Source organism: Heptranchias perlo, chromosome 2 (genome assembly GCF_035084215.1).
Source record: "Heptranchias perlo isolate sHepPer1 chromosome 2, sHepPer1.hap1, whole genome shotgun sequence".
NCBI lineage: Eukaryota > Metazoa > Chordata > Chondrichthyes > Hexanchiformes > Hexanchidae > Heptranchias > Heptranchias perlo.
This window is the reverse complement of record NC_090326.1, coordinates 73,483,142-73,497,463: the sequence shown is the minus strand read 5'-3', so window position 1 is coordinate 73,497,463 and position 14,322 is coordinate 73,483,142. Positions and strand designations below refer to the sequence as shown.

General features: G+C 42.4%; 2 protein-coding genes across 4 annotated transcripts in view; both read right to left on the bottom strand.

The window, feature by feature from the left end:
- The window catches only part of top2b (DNA topoisomerase II beta), a 159,172-nt gene extending 149,883 nt beyond the window's left edge, over nucleotides 1–9,289 (bottom strand). The window contains exons 1-2 of one of the 2 annotated variants that reach the window (XM_068002898.1): nucleotides 9,202–9,289; nucleotides 8,501–9,020 (exon numbers count right to left, since the gene is read on the bottom strand). In XM_068002898.1, the coding sequence (XP_067858999.1) occupies nucleotides 8,501–8,542 (42 nt within the window). In that variant the 5' untranslated portion in view covers nucleotides 8,543–9,020; nucleotides 9,202–9,289. The remainder of the gene's footprint in view (nucleotides 1–8,500; nucleotides 9,021–9,201) is intronic. The other variant, XM_068002906.1, reaches the window with a different exon arrangement.
- A 4,501-nt stretch (nucleotides 9,290–13,790) lies between these two features.
- ngly1 (N-glycanase 1) overlaps nucleotides 13,791–14,322 on the bottom strand; it is a 44,054-nt gene continuing 43,522 nt past the window's right edge. For both annotated transcript variants that reach the window (XM_068002839.1, XM_068002846.1), the window contains exon 12: nucleotides 13,791–14,226. In XM_068002839.1, the coding sequence (XP_067858940.1) occupies nucleotides 14,051–14,226 (176 nt within the window). In that variant the 3' untranslated portion in view covers nucleotides 13,791–14,050. The remainder of the gene's footprint in view (nucleotides 14,227–14,322) is intronic.

Genomic DNA, 14,322 nt, shown 5'->3' with positions numbered 1-14,322 from the left:
CCTAAGATTATGCCCCCTTGTTCTGGATTTCCTCCACCAGCCGAAATAGTTTCTCTCTATCTAGCCTATAGGATCCCTTTATCATTTTAAACACCTAGATTAGATCACCCCTTAACTGTCTAAACTCAAGGGAATACAAGCCAAGTTTATGCAACTGGTGTTCATATATAATCCTTTTTTCTCAGTATCATTCTGTGAATCTGCACTGCACCCCCTTCCAAGGTCAATATATCTTTCAAGTGGCCCAAAACTGAACGCAATACTCCAGATGGAGTTTGACCAAGGCTTTGTACAACTGAAGCATCACTTAGAATCATAGAAAGTTACGGCACAAAAGGAGGCCATTCAGTCGATTGTGTACATGCCAGACAAAAAAGAGCTATCCAGGTTAATCCCACTTTCCAGCACTTGGTCCGTAGCCCTGTAGGTGACGGCACTTCAAGTGCTCATCCAAGTACTTTTTAAAATGAGTTGAGGGTTTCAGCCTCTACCACCCTTTCAGGCAGTGAGTTCCAGACCCCCACCACCCTCTAGGTGAAAAAGTTTCTCAACTCCCCTCTAATCCTTTTACCAATTACTTTAAATCTATGTCCCCTGGTCACTGACCCCTCTGCTAAGGGAAATAGGTTCTCCCTATCCACTCTATCTAGTCCAGTCATAATTTTATATACCTCAATTAAATCTCCCCTCAGCCTCCTTTGTTCCAAAGAAAACATCCCCAGCCTATCCAATCTTTTCTCATAGCTAAAATTCTCCGGCCCTGACAAATCCTCGTAAATCTCCTCTGCACCCTCTAGTGCAATCACATCTTTCCGGTAATGTGGTGACCAGAACTGTACGCAGTATTCAAGCTGTGGCCTAGCCAATGTTTTATACAATTCTAGCATAACCTCTCTGCTCTTATATTCTATGCCTCGGTTAATAAAGGAAAGTATCCTGTATGCCTTTTTAACCACCTCATCTACCTGTCCTGCTACCTTCAGAGATCTGTGGACATGCACTCCAAGGTACCTCTGTTCCTCTACACCTTTCAGTAGCCTCTCAATTATTGTGTACTCCCTTGCCTTGTTTGCCCTCCCCAAATACATTACCTCACACTGCTCTGGATTGAATTCCATTTGCCACTTTTCTGCCCACCTGACCAGTCCATTGATATCTTCTTGCAGTCTACAAGTTTCTTCCTCACTATCAACCACACGGCCAATTTTTGTATCATCTGCAAACTTCTTGATCAAGCCCCCATATTCAAGTCCAAATCATTAATATATACCAAAAAAAGCAAGCAGCCTAGTACTGAGCCTTGTGGAACCCCACTGGAAACAGCCTTCCAGTCGCAAAAACACCCGTCAACCATTACACTTTGCTTTCTGCCACTGAGCCAATTTTGGATCCAACTAGACACTTTCCCTTGGATCCCGTGGGCTTTTACTTTTTTTTTAAAAAACAGTCTACTATGTGGGACCTTGTCAAAAGCCTCGCTAAAACCCATGTACACTACATCAAACGAGTTACCCTCATTGAATTTTTTGAGGAAGTAACAAGGAGGGTCAATCAAGTTAGTCAGATACAACCTTCCCTTCCTCACTTTTGTATTCCAACACCTTTGAGACATTAGCCTTCTTGATTAATTTTTTGTACCTGAGCACTAACTTTTAGTGATGTGTACCTGGACACCTAAATCCCTTTGTTCCTCCACAGCTCCTAATCTATCATTAATAAAATATTGATTTGTCTTTCTTGGATCCAAAGTGGACGACATCACACTTTCCCACACTGAACTCTGTCACAGTTTTGCCCACTCACTTAACTGGTCGGTCTATGACTCTTTGTAACTTCCTGCTCCCATCCACACAATTTACTGTGCGTCCTAATGTGTCATCTGCAAACTTGGATACACAACTGTCTTTTCCTTCATCCAAGTCATTAATACATATGGTGAAAAGCTGAGGCCCCAGTAGAGATCACTGGGAACACCACTTGTCACTTCCCGCTAAATCAGGGATTGTTTCCTTTATCCCTGCTCTCTAGCTCCTACCCCCCACCCCATTGCCGACTCATGTTACAAGGTTACCTCCAATTCCTTGCATTTTCATTTTTGATAATCTATTGTGTAGAACCTTATCAAATGCCTTCTGCAAGTCCATATAGACACTCCCCTATCCACCGTGCCAGTGACCTCCTCAAAAAATTTAACTAAATTGATCAGACATGACCTACCCTTCACAAATCCATGCTGACTCTCTCTGATCAGCTCATACTTGCCCAAGTGCTCAGTCACTGTCTGATAAATTGTAGTAACTTCCCCACACCTGATATTAAACTGACAGGTCTAGTTACCTAGTTTCTCCCTCCCTCCTTAAATAATGGAGTGACATTTGCAATTTTCCAATCCAGATGCACAATTCCTGAATCTAGAGAAATTTGGAAAATTATGACCAACAAAATCTGCAATTTCTTCTCCCATTTCTTGTAATATCCTGGGGTAGAAACCATCAGATTCTGGAGATTTGTCTAGCTTAAATCCTATTATTTTCACCATTGCCATTTTCCTCCCTGTATTAAATCCTCTAAGTTCTTCCCCTTGTAGTCAGCCTTTTCTGCACATCTCCAAACATTAAGCTATAAAGTGACTTCAGGTTGGCTGGCATGGCTGGTCCTCTGGAGGGTTCCCGCAACTGTGTAAGAATCTAACAGCATCTAGACGCATTGAGACTGAAGACTGGTAAAACTGGAAGTGTCAAATAGTCTCCATTGAGAGCCATCAGAATTGCTAAGAAATTTAAGCAGGATAGTAATGAATTACCTCACCGTGAGATCTTCACTGTCCCGCAAAGCTCTGGGAATAACTTGCAGATACAGCAGCTGCACCCATCCACGCAAGTGGCAAGGATTCCATCACAATTGACTTTAGCTTTGTAGATGGTGAAGAGGCTTTAAAGGGTCCAGAGGTGAGCCACTTGTCAGTGTGCCCAGTCTCTGCCCTGCTCTTTTAGCCATTGTGTTGATATGGCTGGTCCAGTTAAGCTTCTGGTCAGTGGGGATCCCCAAATGATGTTGCCCAGACGATGCCATTGAAGGTCTAGTGGAGATGGTTGGGCTTTTTCTTGTTGCCTGGCACTTATATGGCGTGATTACTTGCCACTTGTCAGCCCAAGCTCGAATGTTGTCCACTTCCTACTGTAGGCCAGCATGGGCAGATTCATTATACGAGGAGTTGCAAATGGAGCTAAACAGTGTGGAATCAACAGAAAATAGGGCCACTCCTGACCTTATGATGGAGGGACGGTCATTGATGAAGTAACTGAAGATGGTTGTGCCAAGAATGCTTCCTAAAGGAACTCCTGTCTCCAATGTCCCGGGCTGCAACGTTAGGCATTGGTCAAACACAAACGTCTTTGCGACAGGTGTGACTCCAGGTACTGGAGGGGTTTCCCTTTGACTCCAACTGGTCTCAGTTTTTCTACAGCAACTTGGAAGTCACACTCATTCAAATGCTGCTTTGATGACAAGGACAGCTACTCTCACCTCTGCTCTGGCTTAACACTGGCATCAATAATGACAGGAGCCTCATCAAGAGACCAAGTAGGATTGTCCACTTGGCACCTTTGGCTGAAGACAACTGCAAATACTTCAACCTTGTCTCTTGCACTCACGTGTTGGGCTCCACCATCGTTGAGGTTAGGGACATTCAGGTAGCCTGGTTGTCCACCACCATTGTCAACTGTATGTGGTAGGGCTAGAGCTTTGCTCTGACTGATTGGAATGAGGCTGCCTGCAGCAGTTAAGTGGTCCCATAATCAACCAATGATCTCCTGGCCAGCCTCCTACCTTGCGCCCTTCGTTAACTTGAGCTCATCCAAAATTCTGCTGCCCGTATCCTAACTTGCACCAAGTCCCATTACACCTGTGCTTGCTGAAATACATCAGGTCCCAGTGTGGCAATGCCTCGATTTAAAAATTGTTATTTTCATTTTCAAATCCCTCCATGACCTCGCCCCTCCCCATCTCTGTAACCTCCTCCAAGACCTCTGCGCTCCTCCAATTCTGGTAGCTTGAGTATCCCCGATTTTCATTGCTTCACCATTGCCAGCTGTGCCTTCAGCTGCCAAGGCCCTAAGCTCTGGAATGCTCCCATAAACCTCTCTCATCTCCTCCTTTAAGACAGTCCTTAAAATTTACCTCTTTGACCAAGCTTTTGGTCACCTGTCCTAATTATCTTTATGTGGATCAGTGTCAAATTTTGTTTGATAACGCTCCTGTGAAGCGCCTTGGAACGTTTTACTATGTTAAAGGCGCTATATAAATGCAAGTTGTTATGGAAGTTTCAGAGATTCCAGAATCAATGTTGGGAACTCCCAGAACAACTTTTACCTGACTACTGTGCTCCCACATCTTGTGCGTCAGGACATACCCTAGGGATGGTAATGAAGAGGTCTGGAATGTTGGCTCATAGAAGTGAGTACAAAAATGTCAGGCTGGTTTATGGGAGTATTTCACTGGACTAGCACGTGAGACAGTTTTACCAATTTGGGTACCAAATGAGGAGAGACTTTGCAAGGTCCATCTCGGCTGAGACTGACCATTCTTGCCCTAAAATTATGCTTAAGTAGTTGTCATTGTGAAATATTTGGAGACAAGGGGTCATGAAATTTTCCAAAGGATCAGGAAAAACAAGAAATCTTTGGAAAAAATCCAGAAAAAAGTGAAATCTATTTTTGGTTAACCTACTTACATTTACTGCATAAAAATAACCATCTGGATCCATGACCATAGGCACATCGGACCATCATTTAATCTCAACATTCCATATGGAATGACTTAAACTGGAAGGGGGCGGGGGTGGGGAGGGAGTGGATACTTTGGGTTTGAAGTAGAACATGTTCTTTCACTTTGTATTATTTTCAGTAGTGTAACAGGATGCTGCCAGATAATTCTAACACAGGCATACATTTCACAAAGCCAATCCCAGTGGTCGAGAGCCCAGAAAGACTGGGAGAAATTGTACCAGAATAACCAGTGCCTAATCCATGCTCCAGCAACCCCACTCAGCAAGTGATGATTGACCGAGTTCAAACCTCTGCACACTAGAGACAATTCCAGGTGACACTATGTGAAAGAATTCCACAAGCAGGAGAAGCAGTTTGTACTGCCTCACCACTGATATTTTGCATGGATTTTTGCAATTCGTGCCAAGGATAAATGTGGAGGTAAAGATTAAATGTAAACAGCTCTTATGATATTGCTCTGCAATCTAGATTCAGACAAATTCCTGTTCAAAAACAAATTAAACATTGTTTGTACAGGATTGCTACCACAGTCAATTTCAAATGGCGAAAGAATTAATTCTATTTTTTCACCATTTAGCAATATATGTGAAGTTAGCTATTCAGAAATTTGCCAGATCTGAAGGTTATTCCATGCATTAGAACAATGCACGTGACAATATTTTACTGAATTTCCTACCGAGGAAAAACGCGCCAACTTTTCAGTGTACCCAGACATTGGCCTGTTTTATCAAGGCCAGGCAGCACCAAATTACCCCCATAGTTAGTCCAAAGTCTGACCCCTCAGTTGCAATTAATGGGGGCCGTCTGGGCTTCTAGAGGCAAGGAAAAAGTGGGTCTCTGCTGAGGCAAGAAACTTTTTTTAAAAAATGACAATTTTTCTTTGAGTAGACATTAAGTGAGTATCTTGGTCAGAAAGAGGAAGCATTTTGAACAAGAGGCAATCCCCTAGACTTTCCTCCCATTTTAAGAAAAGCTCAGGTAGCATACTGCACCATTAAATGAATACAGCTGACAATCCTCTAAGTTCCATCATTAGACTTTTCACTGGCAGGCAAGAATCTGGAGCAGTATTCCATGCACAAAGCTCTGCCTTTCCTTACTCAACAGCAAAGATGATTAGGCAGCAGAGGCACAACTGCCTGAAAGCACCACTCCAGAGATAAGGTCATAGTGCAACTTTTTGGGGGGAGAAGGGGAAAAGAAGTGTGCAACAGAAAAACAATTGGAGGTAAGTTTTGTTCATATTGTGAATATTAATTTTAAAATGAATATTTGAATACAAGGCCACTGCAGTCTGAAAGAATGAGGTGTGGATTTAAAAAACAAAACAATTTACTTAGCGGGTGCCCTCCTGATCAAGACAGGCATCCACAATGAGTCTTGGTACCTGCTTCTAACATCCTCTTTGCTTTCCACTGAAATCACGTTTGAATATTGAACCTTAGAAGTGTTATGAGGACCAACAAGGAGTTCAACCATAACTCGCTCATTCCTCAGTTACACAGATCTGTACTTTTTAAACAAATACTCAGGAATAATGTCAATAACAGCCCTGCTGCAGAGTATTTATTTATCTGTGGTACACAATTATGCAAGTCAGGGCTCCTTTCTCCTCCCTCCCAAATCCTTAGTAGACTTTCTGCTCCATATGCCTTTGGGCCTCCAAGCATAGCCAACTCAGCTGTGGAATGTTGATATTCAGAGCTGTTGCCTCCTCTTGCTCTCTAGCAAAAAGGTGGCCAGTGAATGCAATTAGGAGGCAGGGCTATCCCAGCTACCATAAAACAAGTTAAAAAGGACTGGGAATTAAACCTGGGAGCTATGTCCTCAGTGAACTATTTTGCAGCTGAGTAGCAACATTATAGGGCAGATGAGTGCATTTTATATCAAAGTAAAATTTACTTTTCATCTGCACTTATTCTTATCAAAGAGCTAATAAAAGGAGACATGATGGGTCACCAACTAAGATCCTAGTGCTTTGTGCGCAAAAAGAAATAACCTCTAAAGACTACCAATTGTGTGTGTATTTTTCATATTTACAGCCTCCTTCCAATAAATTAATTTCAATGGGGTGAAGCATAATTAAAACCTTGGAGTAATAGTCATTCTGAAGCATCACAACATTTTAGGGATAAAAAAAAACTGGAGATGAGTGTAAAGGTCAGACCAGGATACAGAATAAAGATTACATAAATGGTCAAGGAATAAATACAGTTATATAACAGAAGTATAAAAGGACTGTTAAAAAAAGTAAAAAGAATTAAAGATTAATTAAACTGCCTGTACAGCAATGTACACAGCATCCAAAATAAAATGGGGAAACTGGAGGCAATAATCCAGTGAGGAACCAGATGTAGTAGGAACAACTACCACTATACTATGGTCCCCTATAAATGCCCAAAAATGAAAGTCAGCATTCAGAACTTTTAAGCAATGAACCTGTACAGTTTATTGCTGGCAGTGCCGTAGCATCCACCATGTAACATAAAAAGTGCAAACTTCATACCATCAAAAGCATCTGCCAATTAGTGCCATTTCTACTTGAAGTAGTTCCATAATACAAAAGGGGTATTCATCGCAATGGACATTTGCCTCTCTTTTCCTGCCCTGTCCCTTACTTAGGTCATTTTTTTTTAAAAACCAGTTGCACCTCCATGGGTTATGCAATGGCAATGTGCAACTGAAGGATATTGAAATTCAATCTGCAATGGAAGTTGTCTAAAGCCTGGTAACCAGATCGTCATCTGAAAAACTAATAGACAACGACATGTTCTCTCTTATCCATAGTTCCAGAGACCTGCAATCCTTGACTCGTAATATCTACACTTTTGTTAAATAAGGAACATGTCTAACTCCACTGTCAAATAAAGGTTAGATATCAGTACCGATTCATTACTTCAGTAATTTAAATATGAAAATGTAAAAGAAAATTAAAAGCATGATCACCCAGACTGCTGAATACAGTGAAGTTGCAAACTAAAAAGTCAAGAATGGATTGTAAAGTTGAAATTACATGAAAGAAATTAAGAGTTGTGAAAAAGGAGCACCATATTTCATATATAGCACAATTCAAGATGTATATTGCATAAATAGGAATGTAGTGGGGACTAACCTAAAGAAAATGTTGCAACTTAATAGAATACAACTTTTGTTTTAGAAGGTTTTAAAGTTAATGTCATCTACATTTTCTGAAGGTCTCAAATATAAAAAAAATCTTGAATTGCAAAAGTAGTTCGGTCTTTGCAATCAAAGTTTACTTCTTCCCCTATCGTTTTCAAGCTCTCATTAACACGAAGGGAATCAGTTTCATCTAATAAGGATGATGGAAACAGTGTCGATCTCAACACAGTAAAAAAATAACTTTCGACTCTACATTAGAATCACAAACTCGGCATAGAAACTTTACCCACTTATGAAGGTTCAATTTTTTTTTAAAATCCAGGAGTACAAAAACGGTGATGACAAATTGACACAGAAGCGGTTTTGAAACAGTCCCTGCATCCATCCGTCCCAGACTTTAAATAAAGACCACTGGTCGGCCTGATGAGCAGGCTGCGCCTTGCAGTGATGGCTACCTAGGGTAGAGAACACCCAGGTGGTTTCACACACACATCCGCTTCATCTCCCGACAGGGGCAGGGGGGGGGGGGGGGGGAACGGACGGATCGACCCCCCTCCCCCCGTTAAATGCCTTTCCTCACACCGGACACTTACCACCCAGGTCAAACCTCCGGACTCTCCGTCTCCCTTGGACATCTTTCCGAAGGCTCCCCTCCCTCTGCCGCGGGTAGGTGGGTGCGCGTGTCAGTTGCAGTTTAAATGTGATTTAAATCCTCTCGCTCTCCGGGGCTACCGGCTCCTCCAAACCGTCGGCTGTTCCAACCCGCCGCCGTCACATCGATGACGCCCGGCCGCCCGCCCGCTCGCTCTCCCCGCAGGTCCGTGAAGCCCCCCCCCCCCCTGTTTAAACACTAGAATTTATAAAATGTGATGGACGGCGGCTCCTCCTGTACCGGGGCGGCCTCCCGTTTGTTTGCCTGCGCCGGGATCCGGCCCGGAGGCGGCGTGTCTCCTCCTCAATGTGCCGCCGCCGCCGCCGCTGGTGTTTTAAAGAAACCCGGAGGTCGTATGTGGACTTTCAGCAGGGGAGGTGCGGGAATGGAGGGGAAACGGCCCGCTTTATTTTTCCCTCTTCTTCGTCGTCGTCTTCGGAGCCGGAGCCGAGACCGAGAATCTACAAACACGTAAACAAAATACCCGTATTTAAAGCACTCTGCCGCTGCCGCCTCTTCAGAATAAAATGGAGTATCATAAAATGTTAAAAGAGCGTTCAAAATCTCATGGCGGGCCAGCCGTTAATTTAATACTTAAACGGTCGGCTCGCGCTCAGCCGCTGCCCGCGCGCGCTCACGCACCGACCCTAAACAATAGGAGCGGGAGGAAGCTGACATCCGAGTCCGCGTCCCCGTCACTCAGTCAGTCCCTCGCTCGCTCAGTCCGGCTCCAGGCAGGCAGACGGACAGCCGGCCGCCTTATCCAATCGCCTGCTTCCGTCTTCAACTGGCTAACAGAGCCACCAATCGAGGAGGCCGTTCCGGTGTGACGTCGTTGACTCTTTTTTATAATGTAGTGCCGCTGCGCGAGTGATGACGGAGGTGGAGAGCAGCGGCAATTGGCGCTGGAGTTGGTTGAGCGTTGCTAGTGGGGAGTGCCGGCCCTTCACACCTTTATTTCTTTATAACGCACCTCCACAAAGAATACTAGGAGTTTGTACTGATTATCTTTAACGTATATTGCACATTTATACAGTTTCTCCAATGGAGCCCATACAGCCATCTCCCATATACTTCAGGACGCTAACCTTGGCTCCCTTTTCATCATTTATATGCTCCCCTTCATTGATATAATCGGGAAGCAGGAAGCCAGTTTCTTCATTTATGTCAAAGACTCCTCTAGTCTCCACTTCCCCATCTATCCCATGCTCCAGTCTCCAACATTCAGATGTGGATGAGCTGAAATTACCTACAGAGACCAAAATTAGGGGGCCATAAATACAAGATAGTCACCAATAAACCAAATAGGGAAATCAGGAGAAACATCTTTACCTAAAGAGTGGCTAGAATGTGGGACCAGAAGTAGTTGAGGTGAATAGTGTAGACGCATTTAAGGGGAAGCTACATAAGCACGTTGGAGGAAGGAATAGAAGGATATACTAATAGGGTTAGATGAAGGTGGGGTGGGAGGAGTTGTGTGGAGCGTAAACGCCAGCATAGACCAGTTGGGCTGAATGGCCTGTTTCCGTGCTGTAGATTCTATGTAATAATGTGCGAAAATCCAAATACTTCCTCTTCATCTGGCAGCACCCAAGTGTCATGTGTCCCATCAGCCTCCCCAGCTGCCACCTCCAAGTTCTGCTTGATACCAACCCGAGTTTCCTTCCCAACATATTTTCCATTACCAAGACCACTTTCTTTCACCTTCATAAAACTGCCTACCTTTCCCCAATCCAAATCTAAGATGTTACTGCCTCAAGGCTGGACTCCTCACTCTCTAGTCAGCCCCCACTGTCCTTCCCAACTCCAAGGGCTCTCTATGTCACAGTGATTTGATTTTAAGATTCTCATTCTCACTTTCAAATCCCTTCTTGGTTTTGCCCCTCTGTTACCACTCTACTCACAGTCACCCGCTCTACTATCAAGAGGGTAATGCCTCTATTCTCTAGAATTCCCCCTCTAAATCTCCCGACCTTGCCACCTTCCAAAAGCATCTTATCAATTGTACTTTTAGCTCCATCCCTTCACACCATTCCTGTTTTTCCTTCACTCTGTAAAATGCTTTGAGGTGTCTCTCTACATGAAGAGTGCTATAGAAAAGTAAGTTGTACTATTTTGCTTGTAAATTATGCAAATTAGCAATTTTGAGAAACATAATCTCACTTAAACCTTTGCTACCTACTGTCAGGTTAGGAGAAATACAACATACTTAAAATGTTTAAGTGTTGTACATAGCAGTTACAACACAGAAGCAGACCATTCAGCCCAACCAGTCTGTGCAGCGTTTACGCTGTATGCGACCAAATTGACCTAATCGCATTTACCCACTCTGTTCCAATATCCATTCATCCTTTTTACTTTATTCGCCTATCCCAGTGTTGACAATGTTAGCCACACAGGGTGAATTGGGAATCCATATGTGACAAATTGCATTTGATTAAAAAATGAGTAATAGACACCATCATCGGGCATGTAATCGCAATACTCATATTTGCACAGAATATGCATGCATAATTTTAACTTTTTTGTGCGTTTGTTGATAACATGGTAAGATGATAAGCAGTGTGAGAGTGTTTTCTGATCGTTATCAGTGCTTTACTTCCTTGGTTACTGCTTATTGGTTATCTGCTAAAATGATGTTCAGCATGGTGAGAACACCAGACTTCAGCACCATGGAAATACCAGCACCATTGCATGGATTGGGGAGTGGTCATCATGGCTAGCTCGACCAATCGGAATAACTGCTCCAGGCCAGCAGAAGAAAGCAAGCTATTCCAATAATGAGCAGCTCCAACAGGCCAAGTCAAGGCAAAGGGCAAGCAGTATCCAACCACATCTGAATGGAGTACAGGTGCAGGACTGGTGTACCTTGTGAAGTAAAATAAACAATTTTATAGATTTGGATAAAGTAAACGAGAAATAACACCATTTCTGTGAATTCTTCTTTTGGAGCACTGTCTGATGCGCCAGTGGAGTCTCGAGTCAAAAAGGGTCGAGAATGGACGTAAATTCAATTTACAATTGCGGAAAATGAAGTCATTTTGCCTTTTGTGCAAAGTAATTTGCTGAGAATAACGTGGGTAACTTGAAGAAACATTTTGAAAATGTACATTCTGAATTTGTCAAAGTTTAGAATTGGTTTGCAGAAAAAAATGCATGAAATTTCTCAACTGGAATCAACTTTTAATCAAGAAACAGTTCTGAAACAATTTCTCTAATCTTCGTAATACATCTTTACCAGTTACAAAGCTGCTTGGATTCTGGCACAATAAAAGATGGAGGGGTGGTGAAAAACATTGTGGTGACACTTATGGACACTTTATTGAAGAACTTTGAACCAAAAATCAGAAACTGGATTCTGCAGAAAATTAGAGAGCTGCAATGGAGTCATCAATTTGTCGTCATTTGCTGGATCTGTCTGGCAGCATTGAATCTCAGCTGAGCTAAAAGATTCTCTTGCATTTTCACTTGCACTAGATGAATCCTGCAACATTTGCAGCACAGCCTAGTTAGTGTTCTGGGTATGATTTGTGAGGGAGAGAGAAGGAATACCCAGTTGCCTACTTGAGATGGAGGCTACTATCCCGAGAAACCACTCATACATGGCTATATTTTTTGTGTATTCTGACTACAATCCTGTCTAGATTCTGACTAGAGTGGATAGGAAGGATCTATTGCCCTTAGCAGAGGGGTCAATAACAAGGGGGCATAGATTTAAAGTAATTGGTAGAAGGATTAGAGGGGAGCTGAGGACATTTTTTTTCACCCAAAGGGAGGTAGGTTTCTGGATCTCACTGCCTGAAAGGGTGGTAAGGCAGAAACCCTCGTTGCATTTAGATGTGCACTTGAAGTGCCGTAACCTACAAGGCTACGGACCAAGAGCTGAAAAGTGGGATTAGTCTGGAAAGCTCTTTTTCAACTGGCACAGACACAATGGGCCAAATGGCCTCTTTCTGTACCATAAATTCCTATGATTCTACGAATCCCCTATTGTGATTGCATTCAACTTCTGACTAAAATGCATGTCTATTACAAAGAAGTATTGCCCTGCATAGAAACATAGAAAATAGGAGCAAAAGTAGGCCATTCGGCCCTGCTCTGCCATTCAAAATGGTCACGGCTGATCGTCTAACTCAGTACCCTGTTCCCGCTTTTCCCCATATCCCTTTAGCATTAAGAAATATATCTATCTCCTTCTTGAATACATCTAATGACTTGGCCTCCACTGCCTTCTGTGGTAGAGAATTCCACAGGTTCACCACCCTCTGAGTGAAGAGTGAATAGGTACAAAATGATCATTGAACATCACTGTGGTTAGCAAAACAGGAATGCCATTGAGCTAACACATTAGGAATAAATGCAGCACAATATTTACAGCACTCACAAACATCAAATCTGAATGGGGAAAGCAACACTTATCCAGTTACTGTTTAATAAAATTGGCAGTATTTAGCCCAAGGCATGGTCTAGTAAGATGTTTATTCTGCCACCTTCCAAAGTGAAGGAAGGTCATGGGAGATTTTCTGTTTGACCCCTAGTCTTACTGCAAATTACCTAGACAATGGACAGGTAAATGTACAGTCCAGGTCATATGGAGCAAAGGCTCTGAGATGCTGAACCCATAAAAAAAATCCAGCAGACCCAAAAATATAATATCCAGCATTAGTTATATTAGAGTCATAGAAAGTTACGGCACAGAAGGAGGCCATTCGTCCGTGCCGGCCGTAAAAGAGGTTTCCAGCTTAATCCCACTTTCCAGCACTTGGTCTGTAGCCCTGTAGGTGATGGCTTCTACCTCTACCACCCTTTCAGGCAGTGAGTTCCTGACCCCTACCACCCTCTGGGTAAAAAAAAAATTCTCCTCAGCTCCCCTCTAATCCTTCTACCAATTACTTTAAATTTATGCCCCTTGGTCACTGACCCCTCTGCTAAGGTCCCCAGTCTATCCAATCTTTTTTATTATTTTTAAACCCATAAAAGTTATTGAAGTATGTTAGTTTAATAGTCATTTAAAATAAGACTAATTAAAAACCTGCCTTTATATAGCACCTAATCCGTGTTCTGAAGACATTCAAACACACTCAACATCCAACGAATTACTTGTGAAATTTTGAAATGTTGTCACTTGTGGGTAAATGTGGCAGCCAATTTATGCTGTAGGCATTTTTAGTTTGAGAAGCTTTCTACAACATAATGAATATTTTGCAACACATTGAGAACACTGTACAAAGCACAAGTAATCAATCTTTATTTGTCATATGGTACAAGAAAGCAAAGCTATCTTATATTTTACTGATATTCTCCATGGTGCACAAGTGCTCCTGTCACAGTCTCCAAAAAAGATTCAATGAAAATCTCAACTGCATCCAAAAGTATGGTACTGAAAATATTTAGTGCAAATGTCTGTTCTATGAATACATTAATATAAAAAAAATACATGGTTTGAGTCATTTGAAAACTTCTGTTCATGCTATTGATATTCACACTTAATCTAAATGTCCTTAAGAGTTATTACGATCTCCATGGGATACTCCTGACAATCATTTAAACTTTGTCTGAAGAGTTGGGTGTGCTGCCATGCAACATCTCCTTGTCCACCACTTAGCTCAGCTTCCAAAATTAATTCGGTGGATCCATTAAAATTAGGGAATGAATGAGTGTCTTGATCTAATTTAAAGAAAAATGTGTAATAATTAAGATCATAATACGTACTGATTTTTATCCCTAAATTATGTGTTTATCAAGGGAAAAGATTGTCAAATT